The 21,718-nt window shown below is 42.9% G+C and overlaps 1 protein-coding gene across 1 annotated transcript in view; it reads left to right on the forward strand.

Annotated features, from left to right (window-relative positions):
• LOC147734868 (struthiocalcin-2-like) overlaps nt 1-21,718 on the forward strand; it is a 71,812-nt gene that overhangs the window by 43,012 nt on the left and 7,082 nt on the right. The window contains exons 4-6 of the mRNA XM_086953083.1: nt 1,484-1,624; nt 3,577-3,694; nt 7,815-7,890. Coding sequence (XP_086809209.1) covers nt 1,484-1,624; nt 3,577-3,694; nt 7,815-7,890 — 335 coding nt within the window. The remainder of the gene's footprint in view (nt 1-1,483; nt 1,625-3,576; nt 3,695-7,814; nt 7,891-21,718) is intronic.

Here is a 21,718-nt window from a genome sequence, read left to right on the forward strand (position 1 = left end):
CTCAAAACTGCTTCTAAGCTCGTAGTTAAGCTGATTGAGCCCAATCCACTTCTTGTATCCCAACCACACTCCATCGCGGTTGGCCATGATATGGGGCTTTAACGTGATCTTGCGCAACTAGATGTCCAGGGTTAGTTCTTTGATCTTTTAGGCGTTTGTTGTCACTAAAAACAAATTCAAATCTCTTGCTCTACTGATTTCAATTTTGTTGTTTAGTGTCAAATAATTTATTAAAATGTACTTGCCTTTTCTCGTTTGGTGTTGACTTTTTCTTGTGTTGTGTTTTCACATTATCACTGTTTGTGTGCTGTATTGAGGTTGCCTATGAATTAATCCTGATTGCTTCTTGGACTAAGCACAGGATAATTAGTTGACTTTTTGTGGTTCACCCTGCAAGGGATTATGGCTGGTGCTTGACCTGGACTCACACCCTAGTCAACCAACAACTCAATTTCTCACAGTAGCCCCATGAACATAACGGAGCTACATTGTGTGTGGACAGGCTTCTTTGTGAAAGAGCAGGATGCCTTCACTCACAGTGAAGTTGGACAATGGCTGAAGTTTGCTGACTCCTTTTCCCTATGCTGTTTGCTGCAGTGGTCACAAGATAAATGTGCTACTTAACTCTTAGTAAGGGAAGTAGCCCTACACCATTTGAAGGGTAACATTTTAATGATCCCTCTTGGTGTAACAATACAATCTTTAAGACACTCTTCGGTCATAGCACAGAATCTATGTTGACCCATGACTAAGAACTGATACCAAGGGTGCAGATATTTCTGCTGCTGGATTTTTCTGTCCCAACACATGACATATTAATAATCCGATTATATGTATGAATAGCGCAGTACATTTTCTATCATTAGTTACATCAATAGCAAAACTTTGAAACAATTTGCAAATAATGTTTTTCTTTTAAGCAATTATTTTAGGATGAAATGAAAAAGGTATTGGTGTCATCATATCATCAATGACGTCAAAAAATATGCTATCTAACTTATCATGGGCTCAAGCTATGGTCAGTGCACTCAACTTTAACTGGCATAGTACAATTGGTTTTAGGTTCAGTTCAGTAACTCTATATATCTATCTATCTATCTATCTATCTATCTATCTATCTATCTATCTATCTATCTATCTATCTATCTATCTATCTATCTATCTATCTATCTTTCAATAAAAATAAATCTCAAAATAGAATGACAGACAGACAGACAGACAGATAGATAGCTAGACAGACAGACAGACAGACAGACAGACAGACAGACAGACAGACAGATAGACAGATAGATAGATAGATAGATAGATAGATAGATAGATAGATAGATAGATAGATAGATAGATAGATAGATAGATAGATAGATAGATAGATCAGTATCTTTGTAAATCATTGGTATGTTATCTGGGGCCTGGCTCATGCTCATTTAAACTGACAAGAATCAAGTTAATACATAATTAAAACTTTGTTTATTTTCATTTTAAGTCAGCATGCCTTGCCATCAATTCTCACCTTGCCTCTATCCATTCCACTGAGGAAAATGATTTTGTGTTTACTTTGATGGGTAAACCAAACAACCCGTACAACGGAGAAGCATACTGGATCGGTGCACATGACGCATTCCAGGTGAGTGACTGCCGATCAGAGTCAAACAGTATGCATTTCTGACATATGTTCCATCTCTACTTTCTGACACAATCTGCCCGTGAGCCCTCATTACAGGTTGAGATGCTATTCCGGCGCATGTAATAATTTCTCAGAATTACAAATTATGCGTCTAACCTCAATCCTTTCATGATGTGTTTTCCAGCTAATTCCCATTCTTATAATAATCTTTCACATTATCCATGTGATGGAGTCTCCCATCAATCTACCAAACATATTCAGTTTTTTCCATTTTCATAAGCAGCAGATACACCGTATTTTAGTTCCTTTCTCACGCAGTGGGGTGAACTGCATGGTAAGGATGTGTTACACTTTTTACAATGGCTCTATAAACCCAGTGTTTTACATAATGGTCTCTTTTCTTTGGGCAGCCTCGCTATGTAGGAAAGAACGTAATTGGCTTGATGAAGCAAATGTGTAGGTTCAATTAGTCTACGTAATCAGGTATGAGTTAACTAAATTAGGAAATATTAATGTGCTCCATCATTCTTCCTATGGTATATTATGCTTTTATGTGACCCCGTTGCCCTGTTAATATTCGTGATGATTTGTACATGTTTACTGATTTAGCTGCTAATGGATACATGATTTAGCACTTTGAAATTGTAGGTATTTATGTGGCAGACATGCTGGAGAGCTTTTAACTTTGGACGTGTCCTGGCATTTGTTTGAAACAGTGTTTGTACTGTTTTAGCTCTAATGTTTGTACTAATTTAAGAGATGAAACATTGTGAATAAAGTTGGACTTTTTTTTGCAGAGTTTTATATAGCGCGAACTTGACCCGAATCGGGTATCAGAGCGCTTTACATAGCACCAGTTACATTACATGACGCATTCATTTTTGTTAGGCACAGGGAAATTAAGTGGCGCTTTACATAGCACCAGTTACATTACATGACGCGTTAGGCACGGGGAAATTGAGGAGCATATTACCAAGAAAAAGCGATAATTATCGCTAAGCTTAGCGGCTATAATTTTATCGACGTGCTTTGCCTATTTTCGCGCCTAGCGCGAATATTTCCAAAACTAGGTAATAGGAGATAGCGATTTTAGCGACTGTTTCCAGTCGCTAACATCTTGGCACGCCCACTTTGCATGTCATTAACAATAATTATCGCTGACATGCAAAGTGGGCCCCAAGATGATCGCTATCTCCTGCTAGCTGTCGCTAACTGGTGTTAGCGACAGCTAGGTAATAGGGCGATAAAATTATCGCCGATTTAGCGGGAAAAAAATCCTGCTAAAGCTGCGATAAGGCCCTTGGTAATATGCCCCTAAGTGATTTGCCCAGAATCACAGGATGTTTTTAGCGTCATTACTGAGACTCGAACCCAGTTCCGCAGGTCCGAGGTCGAGCACCCTAGCCGTTAGGCCAATTCCTTGATGTGCTTTTTCTTTGCTCAGTATATTTCGACACAAAATGTGCATGCCAAATTAAAAATAGGGCCAAATACTACACAGGAATGATTGTGGATTTTCTGATTCACATGCACCTGCCAACTCACACCATGCCACCATTTGTCACATCATGTATGCCCCCTTCATAAACTCATCAAAAATAAGGTGATGGATTGAATGCTTGAATTAATCTCAGCCACTGGTAATCTCCCAGGCCACACCCCACTCCAGCGTTTTTCTCCCACTATGTCACCTCAGTTTCACCCACTCATAATAAAATCAGTCTTGACACACCTCTAATGGAAAAAGCCCAGCCCCTACTATCAGACAGAGTCCTCCCTGAAACGCAACACATGCAACCTATGACCGGTTTACCACTTATCAGGGTCCAGGCAGGTATAGCTGGTTCCAGTGGCATTTTCTTTCATTGCAAGCTCATGCATTTTAACTGATACTATGTTAATCTATGACACGTGGTTTATGCATCACATTCATTTGCTATTTTTATCTAAAGGAAGGGAATTTCATGTTTACGGATGGATCTAAAATGAATGTTAACCTATTTTATGCTGGCGAGCCTAACAACGATGGAAACCTTGAACACTACGTTGGTACTTGGCGCTTCAACAATGGTGAGTGGATTTTCCTGAAACTAAGGAGCCGTTCATTCATTTTTGCCTTCAGAGCTACAGAAAGAGCACTACATTTGCTTAAAGTGGGGCTATGAGGGACCAAATGACCTCAAGTTATGAATTTCCCTTCTAAACTCCAAATACTTTGTAGCTGCTGAAATATCTATATGGATATATGCTGAACATTATCTGTGTATGTGTTTATTTGATACCTAATGTTGGACAGTTTGACTGTTTTATAATAAGAAAATCATTCACCAAGGAATCCTTATTTTCTTTTGTTTGCATATGGGTTAAATGCTGATAATTGTTTTCTCTGTAATCCTTTCAACTTTGAGCAGTAGTAGTTATAACAGGTGCTTAAAAATATACTATAGAAATATAGTTTATTCTTGTGTTTCACTTTAACGTATCTGCCTTGCTCTGAAATGGTTTCTGCTGCTTAGGACCAAGCCTGCTCAAGCGCTTTGGTTAATTCTCGCGAGAACACCAATTGTGGTTGTAACTTTTGAAGCACCGAGCTGCTTGGTGCTATGTCCTTTTTTATCATTTCTTTGAGAAAAGAAAAGTAGAACTAGTGGTGTATCTGATTAAAAGCAAAGACGGCAAACAAAAAAGGTTCCTTTGCTGATCATGAGACCTCAGCTTACCACCCCCTCTGGATGCTCCGCTAGTATTTCATTATGATACCAGGTAGTAAAAAGAGGTAAGAACCCCACCAAATACATTCCATTATGTTGCTATCAATGCTGAGCCCACAGGCATGGTCACACATAAGTAAATGTTGGTAAGTAATATATTTCATGCCTATCCTGAACATCATCAAACTCAGACCAAAATGTATCTCTTCGCCTACAGTGAAGGCTAAATATTCTGCTATTCATGACTGAAATAATAATATTCAACATGAATACAACTGCACGCCATCTGAGGTAGCAGTGGTCCAGAGTTCATGATCTGTAGCAGTAATCTCAGAAACCCAATGCTTTCATAGCTCCTTTGAAACAAATATCAGTCCTGGTCTGTAGTTTTTGGCAGAATTGCAATATGGTATGAAAGTGATATTCAGAGCTGCATATTGCTTTTTCTAAAAATGGTCTGGCAAGTTTGACTTTTCAAGTAAAGGCGAAGTTGTATTTATCTCATAATAAATACCTTATTGAAAGTAATTAAATGTTCAAACTGATTTATCCTCCTGAACTCATCTACAACTCTTATATGTAGCTTCTTTGATCCTACAAGCCTTATAGTAAAGAGAAATCCCTTTTATTTCACAGTGCAATACAAGGTGTATTTTAGATGGTTTAAATACTTCTGAAAGTCCACCAAACTGTGCTAAATCCGGAACATTTTTGTTAACAAAATATTTTAGCTATTAAATGTAGACAAGCCTTTGCTGTATTCAGAGCAATTCTAAAGATGATTTTATTATTTTAATTGAATAATATGTAAGGCCACAGCTCATGAACATTGCCTGGTTAAGGTGTCTAATTTGAGGTTTTCTGTCATTATAGAAGTACTTCCCAGAAAATCATGGTTATGTTATTCTGCCATTTAAAATGATAAATGTTGGCCTCCGTTTTGAAGAATCTAAAACACACATTGGTAAATGCTGAGGTAGAAAGAGAAGTTTGGGAATATAATCATAGCAATATAATTAATTCTGCCAGAAAGGGGTTAGTGGTAAATTCCTTAGCTTGATAAAACATTTTTTTAACCCCTTTGCTGCGGGGGTTAATCCTCCGCTGTGCTGGGGAGGAGGGGGGCGTGCACAGCGCTCCCATGCTCATGCTCATGTCTCCTGGTATATACACACCCATGATCCTTTTCTTTGAGCAACGGAGTGGCTCATTCTGGGCAGACCATCTTTGACATCAATCAGCAGCAGGTCCACGGAACGCGAAATTCCAGTGCATCCGTGCCTCTGAAGAAAAAATGTGTTAATACTTCGAAATGAGTCAGGCCTCAGGTTGTTGCTGAACTGTTGAAGCATTTGATGCCCTTTCTCCCCATGTATCAATTAAGGGTGTGCCTGTGAGCAGTGTCGGAGTGCCTTCCATTGCAGGGAAACCTTGGTAGCGTGAATGTAAATATATATATTTCGGGTAACCAGAACCCTTGATCATATATATATATATATATATATATATATATATATACATATATATATATATATATATATATATATATATATATATATCTGCAAATACCTCGCAGCAGCGCTCCTTCAAAGAAAGACGAGGCAAGGACCAGCTTTTCTCAGCATCTTATTTATTCAGCCATTAACCAGAAAGTCATGACGCGTTTCGGCCGTCCCAGCGGCCTTGGTCATATATATATATAATCTACTGGCGGTAGCCAGTAGGTAGTTATAGTTAGGACCTATTTTCCATAGGAAATCCGCAACATTCTATTTGGAATAACTTTGGCGTTGGGTGACGAATCTTCGAGAAATTTTCAAAACGTATGGTCAGCTCCGGTCCGCTCCTAGCCTGAAAGTTTCACAGTGATTCGTGAAGCGGGGGATGAGAAAAAAAGGGGTCCCAAAACATGTTTCCCATGCAATTTCCCATAGGACTTTTAGCCTCAGCTACAGCCCGAACTGCTGAACGGAATTATGCCAAATTCGTAGATCTCGGTTCAGACATGTGCCTTTTGATTGAATGTTGCCAATCTGTTCAGTAGTTCCTGAGAAAATGACAGTTAAAAGCATTTATATATCTATTGGCATGGACGATCCACGGACTATCAGCGGACCGTGAGTGTACCGTAAACGCACTCTTCCAATGACACACTGAATCCTAATTGGCTGTCAAGTGGTTGTCAACATTCGAAACCAGGAACTGTTGGCAGCCATTTTGTGCCTCGGTAGAAGTGAGGCTGAAGAAGTCAGAGGAATATGTGTGCAAAACGTAGAAAGGGGGCAGGGTAGAATTACTTTTACCCTTTAGACCTGCTTAGGGGGTCCCAGAAGGACCCCCCAGAGCACACAAAATGTTAATATTTTTTTTTTTAAAAGACCTAGCAGGTGCGTGTAGGGTGCCCTAATTAGGCCCCGGGGGTCTAATATTTTTCGAGGATGGCACTTAACAAGGTTTGCAAGTATTAGTCCTGTATTCTATAATCTAAATCTTTAATTGTACAGCACCAAAGAGACAAACAAAGAAATGATTGGTTGTTTGTTCTTATTGTAATTTTATTGTAACTTGTTCAGTGTTGCATATTTTGTAAGTGAGTCTGATGAAAATAATGTTTCACAAAACAGCTTGAATATTGAAAAATATGATCTGAATAAATTTAAAGGATAGTAGTGTTTCAGTAGTGTGATCTTTAAGATGAATGATTGATTGAAAGATTATCAGTATTGGCATTTTTCCAGTTGATTTACAGAGTATATTCAGCTTAGCCCTACTAATTATGGGCCAAACCCTTGAGAGTTTAAGAACTTTCTAAATCCGGCATTTTCGTAATTGTAATGAAAAATCTGTCTTTACCAATGAAGAGGGTGTTTTAGTAAATATATTTTCCTGCTCCCAATTAGAAATGACAGCTTATAAATATATTAGGGAATTCCTAAAAATAAAACCAGTGGGTGGGCATGGTTAGCCTCAAACATGTGAAAAACAAATGTAGTTGTTTCGTAAGTGCCGAACATGTAAATGTTTTATTTTCATTGATATTTAATTTCCAAACATTATAATATGTCAATGTTTCTTATCATATTGCTATTATTGCATCTTCTGTTGACCTTTAGATGCTGAAAATGTGAACAAATAGTATTAAAGAAAAAAAATAGGCTGTATTTAGAATAATATTATAATGCACCAAACTTTGTGATATCATCTCCTGAAAGCTTCAGAATAGTACAAAGAGAAAAAAATGGTTTCACTTACTAACCTTACAGTCTAGAAGACCGATACATACCCAAACCCACTCATACCCAATAAACAATGACATATTTCACTGAGCTCATCCATTAAAGCCTTATTGTATATCTCTATCTGTTGAAAGCTCTTCATGTATATCGGAAATAAATATGGAACATGTTAAAAGACAGTACTTTATTTAAGGATGATGAGGAAAATATAATAGAAACAATACAATTTTGTCTCCGCTCTAGGACACATTACGTGGAATGATTACTCTCTGACAGGATCTTCTCTCTGTTACGTCTGTAAATATTACCTTAGTAATCGGTAAGACTCCATTATTCATACTGTGTTATTCATTATTTGTACAATATTTGAAACCTTTTGCTGTGCGCTACAGTAATGGATGTATCCAATAATAAACAAAGGTTAAATTAACCCTATTTTAGGACAAATATTCAGTGACAATATTAACGTTTTGAATTTAAAAAAAACGGGAATTCAGCAGTCATAGTTAGCAGCACTAACAATAACTTGCACCTCTGAAATGTACTGCATATGATCTCACATATGACATCACGTATGACATGTTTAATGAGACCATTTATGTCATCACTAATCTCAAATTACATTAAAGGCTGTTGTCAGAGCCACCATATTTCAACATTATGTAATTGTTTCATGGTGTTAATTTCTTTTTTAGTGATACTGACATCTGTAAGACTCTTGCAAGAACAGATGAACCCAGCCCCTACCCAACCATGTATATTACTCCAGCTCTTGCAAGAGTCTCACAAGCCCATACATTTAACCTATATTGCATGCATAATAGCGGAGTATCATAGGGTATGTATATTAGACTCTGGAAGCAAAGACGCCTCTCCACAGGAACCTCTCTCTTAAGAAAGATTTTCTCCACCCCCTGTGTTGTTTTTTTCAATTTCACAAGACTCAGTTAAAATTATTATGGACATGAATTTAGACTTTCCTACATTAAAGTATTAAAGCTTATTGTCCCATTAGTAGGGTGTGGGGAAATAATGGCATCTCCAATGAAAGCTTTTCACAGTATAACAGCAGTGCATAGTAGGGTTTGAGAAGAGGTTGAGTTCTCACTCACAGAACTCCTAAGGCCAACAACTGTGTATAGTAGACTTTGTGGTGGATCGGATTGGAAATGGGGGCATTCGGACAATGCCTGAGGGGTTGGTGTCCGAGTTACAGCTGTGGTCTGCTTTTTTTAGGAGCCTGGGGGCTGATATGGGCGGTTTCTATGTTGTTCAATGCCGCCAGCTGCCCAGTTGATGCTTAAGTGGCCTCTCTGGTGGTAGATAGGCATCCATTACCTCCCTTTTATCTCACTAGGCCGGCCCATTAATGTATGCAGATTGAGGGGGTGCAGGGGGCCTGAGTAGAAGTGGCCTCACTTATTTTCAGGTGGGCTTCACCAGTGTAAACTAATCTGTGTATTTTTCCTAACCCCCCTTACCCCTTTTTTTAATACAATTTCGATAAAGCAGTGTTTTGCGGAAAAGTAAAATGCAAATGTTGGCCCATTTTGTTTAGCGTGCCCAGGACAATTTTTGAGAACAATCTAACCCTGGTGGGACTAGCCTCTCCACTGAAACCTTGAATCAAGGTGACCAGTGTTTAGAGTATAGTGTAAGGAGATACTACTTCTCCAATCACATCTTTCCACAGGCATAGCAGTATGCATAGTAAGGTGTAGAAAGTACTCAACTCATATTTAAGATCTCTATATTGCATAGCAAGTATTTGAGGTACTGGTCTCTCCACCCAAAAACTTTCCCCAAGGCAATAACCTTCTATATTAGCATGTGGAAATAGATGTACCTGTCCAATGGCACCTCTCTTCAGAATGACACTCATACGTAGTAGTATGTACAGAAGAATTGTCTTCTCTACTATCACCTATCTCCAGGAAAATATGGATGTGGAATATGGTGTGGGTAATATGTGGCCTCTCTGCTGACATATTTCCCTAGAACAACAGGGATACACAGTACTATCTGTAAAGGGACTGGCCTGCCTGCTAAAGCATCTCCCCAGAGTGAGAGGTGTCTGTAGTAGTCTATGAGAAAAACATACCTCTCTGCTTATACATTTTTCCATGCTGACAGGTACACATAGTAAGCTGTGGGGACAAAGTAACTTTTTTGCTGCAACATCTCTCTTGTATGATACGTCTGCATAGTAGAATGTAGAGACATTATTGAGCCTCTCCTGAGACCTGTCTCTTGGATGATGGGTGTGCAAATTTGGCGTGAAAAGGGGCTTACCTTTGATTACAACTCTGCCCAATATGACAGATATACAAGGGTGGTGTGGGAAGAAAGTATCTCTATGCTGAGAAGTCTATCTTACATAACAGCTATAGAGGCTAGGGTATGGACACATTGTGAGATCTGGGGGTTTCTGTAAGTTCCTGAAGGGTTGTCTGAGGGTCTAAAAGTTAACTAGGTAGGTTACTTCACTCTTGCGTTTCACCATCTCGTATGGTCCAGTCCACTTGTCTTGGAGCGCACAAGGCTCTACTGGCGCCATCACTCACACCTTCTGCCCAGGTTGATATTCGACCAAAGTGGCATTCTGGTCGTATCATCTTTTCATTTCTTCCTGGCTAGCTTCTAGGTTCTCCTGATGAGCACCCTGAAGCACTGGGTCTGGTTGCGGAAGGCCAGTATGTAGCTGAACACATCCTGGGGGGTTTTACCAGGGGATTTCTCCAAACCATCCTTCACCAGAGTGAGAGGTCCGCTAACAGGGTGGCCTTACTGAAGTTCAAAGGGTCTGAACCCTAAGAACTTTTGAGGCACCTCCCTGTAGGCAAACAACAGGCATAGCAAAAATACGTCCCAATTCTGTCTCATGGGTTCCGCAAAGCCCATTATCATACCGTTCAGAGTTCAGTTGAACCTTTCAACAAACACGTTTACTTGAGGATGGTAAGGAGTGGTGAACTTATAAATTACCCCACACCCCTCCCACCGAGACTTCATGTACCCAGAGATGAAGTTGGTACCCCAGTCGGAGACCAACTCCCTGGGGAAGCCCACACGGGTAAAGATTCCAATCAATGCATGGCCCACCACAGGTGCTGTGATTGTCCTGAGAGGGACAGCTTCCGGGTACCGGGTGGCATGGTCCACCAAGACCAGGATGAACCTATTGCCTAAGGCTGTCTTTAGGGTCCAGCGGCCCCACAATGTTGATGCTCACCCACTCGAAAGGGGTGCTCACCACAGGGGTTTTATATCAATACAACGCAGGCTTTTATGCCGCGTGCCATTACAACGCGGGCTTTACAACGCAAGTCGTTAGCATGAATTGTGCTGTAGGGTGCTGGACTTGGGAATAGTAAGATTTTCTATTCCGAAACCAACTTACGTACAGTAGGGAAGGTGTTGGAATAGTAAATCTACTATACCTTAGCTTAGAGCTCCCTCCAGCGCAAGTCGTGGTAACAACTTGCGTTGTAATGCCCGCGTTGTAATGGTAGTGTGATGTAAAAACCGCGTGGTAATGGATGTTCCCCCACCACAGGAAATGGTTGGAGGGGTGCCTTGCACTTTCGCCCCTTTTGCCACTTGCCTGGCAAGTCTGGTAAGTCCCACAGAATGTACTGATGTGTCTCTTCATCTGGGGCCAGAAAAAGTGGGTGACAAGCCTTTGGAATGTCTTGTTTTGCCCCAGATGTCCTGCAAGAGGCACGTCATGAGCCAAACCCATTAGGAAGGCCCTGAAGGGCTCGCGTACCACCAGCACATGGGCTACACCGGGCTGCGCCAGGCTCAGCGACCTTAGGCTCACTATAAAGTAACCTATCTTTCCAGTAAATGAGATGATCCTCGAGCTCTCCACCTGCTGCATGGTCTGCAGCCTACTGCCGCACACCAATGAGAGAAGGGCATTCCATCTGCGCCTTGCAGAACTCCTCCCTGGAGGGGCCACCTTCTTGCTGCAAATGGGTCAGCTCAGGTAGGTCCCCCAGTTCAGCCACCTGTTCCCCGGTAGGCTCCAGGGATCCCCCTCAGGATCTGCTCATTCCTGGGCTGTGGGAACCACGGGGATGGGTTTCCCAAGCCCCCTGCACTCTCACTTTCTGGCAGGCCAGGAAGCTCTTCCAGTTTCAGGCTCCAGGTCTGCTGAATCACCCCTAATGGCTGCCGTGGACCGAGTGGTCACACAGATCCACTCAGGCAAATCCAACATCTCCATATGAGCCTGGTGTTCCAACTCCTTCCATGGGGACCTCTCAAGGTCATTTCCTAGCAGACATTCTACAGGCAAGGGTGAACTCACGACCTGAGATCCCCCTGCACTCAAAGGGAACCTGCACCACCTTTCAGAGGCACACCAAGTTGTCAGCTGCAACTACTGGGTCAAGTACATTGGGAATGACCTGCTCTTCAGACACTCACTGACACCTTATAGATATCACACTGGCTCCTGTGTCTCTCAGAGCCACCACCCTCCTCCCATTGATGGTCACCCACTGCCCGCATTTCTTAGTGCTCTTGGGCAGGTAGGTTTCCTGGACCATCTCTTGGTCTCCTAAGAAGACAAAGGTAATTACTGCTGGCCCCTCCCCTTCACTGGAAATTAAATCCTCTCCCAAAGCTACACTCACTAAACCCGGTTTTGGAACACTAGTGGGTGACTAGGGTTTCTTGGAGCAACTAGGGGCAATGTGTCCCACGTCATTGCAGTGATAGCAGGTAGAGGGACCCCTGTTGTCCCGCCTTCCCCAAGGGGCCCAGGTCAGTCTAGGTTTGGGGGGTTGGGACTCCTTTCCCTGGGAAATATTAGCAACTAGGGGCAATGTGTCCCACCTCATTGCAGTGATAGCAGGTAGAGGGACCCCTGTTGTCCCGCCTTCCCCAAGGGGCCCAGGTCAGTCTAGGTTGGTTGGAACTCCTTTCCCTGGGAAATATTTTGGGGCCCTTAAGAGAACTCCTTTTGGTTACATTTGTCCTCCCCACTCTTCTACTAGGGACCCTGCCCACCTTTGGCTGTGGCACCCACAATTCCTCTGTGCCCCCTGAGACTGGTCCAGCGGTCCACCTCCTTAGCAAACTCAATGGGGTCCGTTAGCTTGTTGTCTTAAAGAGGCTAGTACAGCTCTGGAAAAAATAGACTACTCAAGTGCTCCCAACTAATAAAATGCAACAACCTCTTATAATCAATTACTTTGCTGCCCTTCATCCAACCTTCCAGTGCACGTGTGTACAGATTCATGCACTCCATCTAAGTCTCAGACTCTTTCTTCTTGGAGTTCCTAAACTTTAGTTTATACTGTTCTGGAGACATATTGGGATAGGTCATGGCACCTGCTAATTCTAAGGGCTTTAGAGCAATCCTCCCAGAACCCTCAAAATGTTTCCACAGGCCCCCCAATGCTGTTCAGGCAAACCATTCATTCTCGAAGCAATCTCATACGGGGTAAACCAGGCATAGATATCCTCACTCCTGTCAAAATTCTGTTCCAAATCCTTGGGGATATATAATTTACCCCCCCTGCACTGGCTGTGTGCTGCCACCATTAGTACCGGACTCCACCTGCTTGGCCTTGATATTTAGTTCTCTCATGTTTAACTCATGAGCCAAAAGCAATTCCTTCTGCTCCAGGACATGATTATTCTTGCTCTCCTCTGCCGCCTTTTCTTTTTCTACTTCCAATTGCTTCATCTTCATTCTCATGATTTCCAATTCATGGTTTCTCACTCTTTGATTCTCCTCTAACTCTTCTGAAGTGAAACCCTTTCTGGAATTGTTACTGCCAGGCCTTGAGTCTGGGTTGCTCACAGGCAGATCTTGGGGTTAAAAACCATCTCTTCCACTTGGATCATTTCCATCTTGGGCCTCCCACTAGGCCTTCAAGGCTCTCTGCAGCAATTCCTTCCTGGAGCTGCTTTTCACAGGGCACCCAAGATCCTTGCAGAATTGTTTAGGCTGCTCTACTTTGTATGAATACAGATCCTCAATGTGAACTCCAATTCTGCCCCTTCACTTGCTGCCTTCCCTTTTAAAGACATTATGCTTGTGAAGAATTACTCAAAAATAGAGTCAAAACAAAAAACACAGGATGTGGTTGCGTAGTGGTCTGCACTATTCTAGTGATGTACACCAATTACTGTGGGTCAAGTACAAATACAAGTTCAAATCCTGACCACCAATGTTAGATCTGGGGGTCTCTAGTTGGCAGAGGTAGGTACCACTGTCCAAATAGGGACCCTTGTTTCCTGTCAGGGTAAGGGGGACACACTCTTTAGATAACCCCTGCTCATCCCCTTGGTAGCTTAGCACGAGCAGACAGGCTTATCAAAGGCAGTGTGTAAAGTAATTGTACCAACACTCACAGCAACACAGTGAAAACACACCAGTTTACAAAAATAAAATATCTTTATCTAAACTACACAAGTCCAAAATGACAAAAATCCAACATACATTGTTCCAAAAAAAGTCTTTAAAAAGAGTTCAAAGGGTTGCGCCAAAAGAATCCACACTTGCATCACTTTTTAGCCCAAAGTACCTGTAGATGGGACAAAAGTGCATAGCGACAACTGCAGCGTCGAAAAACAAGCGATGTGTCACTCCTGAGACCCTGGGGAGGGGATGCGACAGCCACACTGCACGCAGCGGGCATTTTGCAACGAATCCGGTCTGTATGGGGAGGGATGCGATTCCTTGTATGGATTTCCGAGGTGCAGGTTTCTCCGGTAGAAGCGTCGTGCAGAGGTACGATGCAACGATCTTCGGGATGGCGATGATCTTTGGTGCGGTGGCGATGCACAGCGCAGCGTCGATCTTCTGTCGCGGCCCCTCGATGCGTTGACTCTGCGACGATGTTCGCAGCAACGGGATGCGGCCCATAAGCAAGCAGTGCGATGATTTCTCACAGCGATGACAGGCTCTGCGACAATACTCGCAGCAACAGGAATTTTCCTTCACCGGGTGATGCGCTCCGCAACCGAACAATGCGTCGGTTCTTGCAGCGGCAACAGGTGCTGCGACGATCTTCACGGCAACTTACATTTTCTTGCACTGTGGAGATGCGCTCTGCAAGTGAGCTATGTGTGCAAATTGTAGATCTTCTTTTCCTCTTGTCCAGCTCCCCAAACAGCAGACAACAACGTCCAGTGGCCCCACAATTCGATCAAGGACTCTAGGAAGGGCAGAACTCACTCAGCAAAGTTCAGGGTGGGAGCTGGGGGTGAAGTCCTTTTGTGCCTGGGACTTCTTAACTAGAGACCAGCTCTTCTCAGACCCTTGGAGACCTCTTCAAGCAAGGGGACACAGTAACAGCAAAATCCTTCCCCTATCCTTGGCAGCAAAGCTACTGCAGGTCAGCCTTACAGCAGGTCAGTCCTTCTTCTTCAGTCTTCCAGCTTTCTGCTTGGCAGAGGTTCCTTCTTGATTCCAGGATGATCTAAAGGGCAGAGAGGCCTTGGCTTAGTCAAAGCCTGTTCTGGTCAGTCCTGGGGCACTTTGTTTACTTGACTTCTTCTTTCGTGTGAGAGAGAAGGGCAGGTTCGTCAGCCGCCCAGCAGGAGGTGGAGCCAGCAATGTGGAAGGCAGACACAGCCTTATTCAGGCCCAGCTGCTATCCCCTCCCACCACTCCAGTTGCAAATGGAGCTATTCTGCCTAGGATGACTCACTCAGCCTCTTGGAGCCACCCCAGCCCCTGTCACTCACAAACCAGACAGTCAATTCACAAACAGGTCAAGGCACACAGAAAGGTCAGACAAGAAAATAGCCACTTTGTAAAAGTACTGTTTTCAAAAACAGGATTTAAAAACCATCCTTCCTAAAAGAAGAGTTATTAAATTCTGAGTTCAGGGATACCAGACTTTAATTTTATATCTTGCTCCTATGGGAAGATATGCAGGTAAACATTATACGCAGCCTCCACATTATAGCCTATGGGCAAGATAGCCTTTCAATAGTGAAAAACAAAAATGGCTGAAATTCACTACCAGAGCATGCCACCTACACTAGCACATGATCTACCTTTCAAATACACTGGACCCTGCCCAGGGAGGTACCTAGGACCTTCCATAGGGGTGTCCAATGTGTATAGAAAGGGAAGGGTTAGGCCTGGCCAGTGTGGACACTGTTCAGGTCAGCATGGCAGTTAGCAACTGCACCCAGGCACTGCGCTGGCAGGCCTGAGACAACCTTTTAGGGCTGCTCCTGTGGGTGGCACAATCAGTGCTGAAGGCCCACTATTAGCATTTGAATCACCAGTCCTGACACACTCAGTGCACTTTACTAGGGACCTACTGTTAAAACAAATATGCATATCATGGATAACCAATCACAATAACAATTTACATAGGGAGTACTTGCACTTTGACACTGATCAGCAGTGGCAAAGTGCTCAAAGTATCCAAACCAGCAAAAACAAAATCCAGCACTGCGTCAAAAATACAGGAGGTAGAGGCAAAAAGTCAGGGGAAACCACGCCAAAGATGCCAGGACTAACACACACACTGGCCAGTCAAGTGAGATATCTTCTCAGACTAAGACATGTGCAAAGTCGACTGTGGTTAGAGACTGCTCTCTCTGCTCATACCTTTCTTGATGGTGATAAATGTCCACAGTAGAGAATAAAATGAAGTAGCCTCTCTGCTGAAAACTGTCTCTTGGGCAACAGGTGTGCATGTTTGAATGAGTGGCACACTCAGCTCTCACTCAAATATCTCCCCATGAGGACAGGAATGTATAGTTGGGCATGGCCAGAGATAGACCTTTCAGCTAAAACTTCTCTCCAAAATCACAGCTCCACAAGCACATATAGTAACACATGCAGAGGAACTCCCCTCTCCACTATCCCATTTGCAACAGTGTATAGCAGTGTGTTGAAGCCTCTGTGCCAAGCCCTCTCTTGTATGAGGGGTCCCTATACGACAGTACAGTTTTGAACTGTTCTCTATACTAGGATTCACTGTTGCAATACAAGTCAACCTACTAGGATATTCAAATAAATTACTTCTCCATTACCATCTCTCCGTAGCATAAAAGCTGTGCATAGTATAGTATAGATGTATACATGCAGGAACATCTGTCGATGAAACTTTTTTTATCAACATTACAATATTGCTATAATATTAATTCAATAACAACTAGTAAACTACTCTTTAGTAACGATCACAACAACATCATTGAATGACATAACGAAACTGCAACATCTCTATTAATAAACTATTTAAACAAGAGTAAAACTAACAAAAACATCTAATTCAATAAATTATGATAGACATTAAATTGGCAGTTACAAGTAAAAACAGCAAAGAATTTTGGAGCCTAGTTGCCAAACAAATAGGCATCATGAAAACAACACAAGCACTACCAGTGTCAACACTGGCCTGAGAAACATATATCCAAAACCTATATAAACTTAATAAACAGAAGGCAAAGAAAGGGAAGCAGCAGCCTCTTAAAGACTGGGCCTTTTCCAGTGGCGCAATCCTTATGTTTCAGGCAGGATTTGGTCCAAAACACTAGGGCTTAACCTCTTTGGTGCGCATGACGAGACCAGCTCGTCATGAGTCACAGTGGAGCTGTGCTCATGATGAGCTGGTCTCCTCATAACGGCTCTAACTCCGCACATACGCGAGTAATTTCCCGCCTGTGCCGGCGAATTAATCAGTGGGTGGAGTGGTGACGAGACCAGCTCCACTTTGACTCATGACGAGCTGGTCTCGTCACGAGCACCGCGGCGTCCCGCCCCCTCCCCCCACTGGGAAGGGGTTATATTAAAAGATTTCAGAATCTTTGTATTATAATTTGAGCAACACTGCCTCTTTTACTTATAAATACACGCACATTGAAAAGTTCATTTTTTAACACAATGTGCAATATGTGCTGCTATCTCTCTACATTCTAATATCTACTTCTTAAAATATATATTCAGAAATCTACACCTCTAACAACAGATTTTCCCTCAGTAAACCTTGTGTAGAATCTTTATAAATGATAGTCTACTTATTGTCACTTCTCAATAAATGTCATAAAATATTTTATTAAATACCTGAACTTGGAACTGTTTTTTAAATACAACTGTCTCTTTCAGTTCCAAATTAAGTCACATCTGCTGAGCACAACTCAAACAGACTTCCTTCTCCTTCAAAGTACCAAGGACAATCCAAGCTATACCTGCCTCTGCAGCCAATCACATCACAGCATTTCTTCAACTATGTAATTAGAATATTAACTATTGGTTACCCCAGGCCCTTCTTTTTCTACTTCTCCCCATACAATCTCATAAGATTCTTGGAGGACCTTAAAACACCTAGTGGGATGCTTAGTCATTTTCTGTGCGAGTCTCATGAGACGTTTGTGAGATTGAACGAACCTTATGCAGCAAGCTACACTCCCTTAAGCTTACTTTTGGAAGACTCTTGCGAGTTTGCAACAGTACTGTAGGGAAATAGTAGTATATAGAAGTGAATAACCTCTCCAACGGGAAACCCTATCTGGCATAATGAGTGAGCTTACAAGGGTGTGAGGAGGAACTACCCTTTTCTTTCAAACTACTTTCACTCGGATGACAGGTATGCATAGAAGGGAGTGTGTAGTGACTGGCTTCTCCACTGAGATCCCTCCCTTGGATAACGGGAGTGCATAGTAGAGTGTAGGTAGGAAGCAGCCTCTCCTTTGAGACATCTCTATCAGATGATGGATTTGCATGGTAGTGTGTGTGGATGGACTGGCCACTTGTTAGAGGACTCTCTGTCAGATAACGGGTGTGTACAGTAGGATTATGTGGAACAAGTGGCCTCTCCTTTAAGACCTCTCTCTAAAATAAAAAGTGTGCATAGTAGGGTGTGAGGAGGGAATGGCCTCTTCACTGAGTTGTCTCTCTTGAAAAACATTTGTGAATAGTAAGGTGTGGGAAGTAACACGTCTTTCTTTTCAGACCCCTGTCTCAAATGACGGGTGTGTGCAGTAGTGAAAAGGAAAATAACTGTCCTCTACTTTCAGAACTTTGGCTTATATGATGGGTGTCCATAGTAGGGTGCAGGGAAGAACTGGCCTCTCATTTCAGACCCCTATCTCAGATGGTGGGTGTGCGTAGTAGGGTACTGGAGGGACGGGCCTCTCTTTTGAGACCTCTCTTTCAGATGATGTGTGTGCATAGTAGAGTGTGTGGATGGACTGGCATATCTTTTTAGGCTTCTCTCTCAAATAACGAGTGTGCATAGTAGTGTATGGTGAGTAACTCGCCTCTCTCTAATCAATAGAAACTCTCATGAGTGATGTGATAAGTGGGGTAATTAGCAGTGCATGGCAACGGAATGAGTTATAGCTACTTGAAATTACTGTAACTATAACTGATCAATTTCAGTGTTTTTTTTCATATTAAAATGTAACGTTGATACTGCTACTTTACCTTTGTTTTTTCCCATTTCTAGTTTGTTTAATGTAAAGTAATATTTCTTTACCATGAGTAAATCCAAAACCTGCAGCCAGACTCTACAACTAACCCTTTGCACGCATCCAAACCCACACTGGGGGGGTGGCCAACCACACTAAAGGCAGCCACCCCTATACTGTGCTGAGCATTTGGTCATATTTAAAACAGGTGTGGCCAGGCTCTGCAACCTTCCCTTGCTAGTAGCCAACCCCATGCTGTGCACGACCATCCACCAGATGTGGTGGGGGTGGCCATAGGGTCTCTCCCTAGGAACCACATCCCCTAGAGTCATTTTTGTAAGGTGAGTGGGGTACTTGGCACCCCTACCTGAGCCTCATTAGGCACTGGGGACCACAACCCATGAAATGGATCTACATTGCCTCCCATATCTAAGTAAATCCTGACCCTGGGGACCAAGGCTAATTTTTTATTTTAAACATTTCACCAATGGTTAAAGTAATGTTATAGTTAAGTGAAATGTACGGATGCCCTGAGCCATATTTGGCCCTAGGAACTCCAGGCCATTATTAGAGGAGGGCTGTGTGCCCTCCTTCCCTGAACATTGTTAGGCCCTAGGGACCGCATCTCACAGGGTTTTTTTTACTACACAGGGAGGGCTGTGTGCCCCCCTGCATGAACCATTCTGGGCCCAAAGACCCCAATCCCAGAGTCTCTACACTCTGCTCAAAGAGGGTGCTCTGGTACAGATCAAAAGTCTGCTACCAGCGAGAAGGAGCATTTTCAAGCTGAGATCAGAATTTTTGTTTGCTCCCTTTTGGCTGGAGTTTTGAAAATGCTCCTGCCAAGTGGACACAAGTTTTCCTGTCCAGCCCGTAGTAGGTCGGGGATCAGTTGCGTCCTCGGGTGGACTACCCTGGGCAAAAGATGTAAGGTGACCCCAGGGGATGAGGTTCTTGGGGCCTTTTGAGGCTCAAGGATGGAGCCGCATGTCCCCCTCCACGGACAAAATACTTCGACCACTGGGGACCCCATTCCAGGTATGGGGTAATAGGACCATACACCCCCAAAAATGTAATATTGTTCCCCGCATCCTACTCCCACCACGGAAAATTTTAAAAAGAAGCACAGGTGACGTGTTTCTTTTTTTTTAAATGCTGTGGATTCATGCATCCTCTACAAATTCACAGCAATCAAATAATCAAAATGTTTCAGGCCCATTCTGAGCCCCACTGGAACGCCACAACATGGCCTCCGGGGGTTATGCTATTACTAACCTGCCCCCCTTATGTTTCAGTTTACCTGTTCTATGACTCAGACAAATCCCAAGTCATTAGATTGCTGCCACCACGCCACCACTTGCTGAATGAGTTGGTGACAGCCAATCAAATCTCACTTTGATATCAGTCGGCTTTGTGGATACTCTGCGATGTGAAATATACAATTACATTTTTAACATACACTTCTCCAAAACTACTGAACGGATGTACACCAAAAAACAAAACGCACTTTTTCTGGACCAAGTGTTTTTGTCAAATCAGGTGTAAATCAGCTCAGAAGTCTGGAATGTAGCAGTGTGTACATTTCCTGCAGTAAAGTGAACAGGGACCCCTTTTTCTCAGCCCTTGCTTGACTGATCACCCCAAACCCTGTATATTTCATGCTGTGGAGGATCCGAGGACCCGAGAGAAGTCCACCTGAGATTTGTTTGGCTGCCAATACAACAACAATGATGTGGATTGCAGCCATCCTAGGACTTGTAAAAAAATTGAAGGTTATATTTAGGTGACGATTTGAGTGGAAATGTAACATTTTAAACTCTTGTAACTTTAACTCATGCCCTTGAGTAACTATAACTTGCCCCCTCCTCATAAATTAGTTATTACCCTACATGATAAATCACTCATAACATCTTCTATGACAGCATTAATCATATCACTGCACATCATTGATGTGAAAACTGTGCATGGCGGGGGTGCGAGGAATGTGGACCCTACTGTCTCCAGAGGGTACTGAGGGTATCCTGCCACCATTAATACTGGAGTCACTTGCTGAGCTCTTATGTCCAGCTGTCTGCAACTTAGCTCAAGGGCCATTCTCCTCTCCTTCATGGCTAGCCTCTTTGCCTCCAAGATACTTTCGGACTCTGCCTTTTCTCTTGCCAAGGCTCTCTCAGCCTTAGCTTTCTTTTGTCTAGCCTCCATGGCCAGTTTCTTTCCTCTATATCTTAAGCTGAGTTATCTGCAGCCTAAACTCCCTCTCTGCCTTCCTGTCTAACAACTTCTCTGAGGGCAAGCTTGTACAGACACAGTGCCTTTATCTCTAGTAGGAAGCTCCTCGGTAGTGACTGAGTCATCACTCTATGTTTGGTGCTACATTTCAGGACCTTTGCCCAGGTCTTCCATTTGCTCTTCTACCTCATATTTATCATCCTCTGCTTTAGCTAGTAATGGATGGACTTCCACCCAAGCACTCAGCACCTTTTGTATCTCCAACCTTCTGTTGGTGCTCTTGGCTGGAAGACCCTCTCCCGCTAGAACTCATTGACTTCAGCCTTGGTGTGTGCATCCAGGTAGGCAAGGTGAAAATCTATTCTGACAGGTGTGATTCTAGGCACAAACGTCAGGTAGAGTAAGGGTAAATTTGGAAAAAGTATAAGGCTAATCAAGAAAAATGTAAACAAACTCCAGTAGCATGCCACAAAGAAGTCAGTAACTTGGCGGAGAAGTGTAAAGTATTTAAACAGGCCTTCATA

The sequence above is a fragment of the Lissotriton vulgaris genome, chromosome 1_2, assembly GCF_964263255.1.
Source record: "Lissotriton vulgaris chromosome 1_2, aLisVul1.2, whole genome shotgun sequence".
Lineage (NCBI taxonomy): Eukaryota > Metazoa > Chordata > Amphibia > Caudata > Salamandridae > Lissotriton > Lissotriton vulgaris.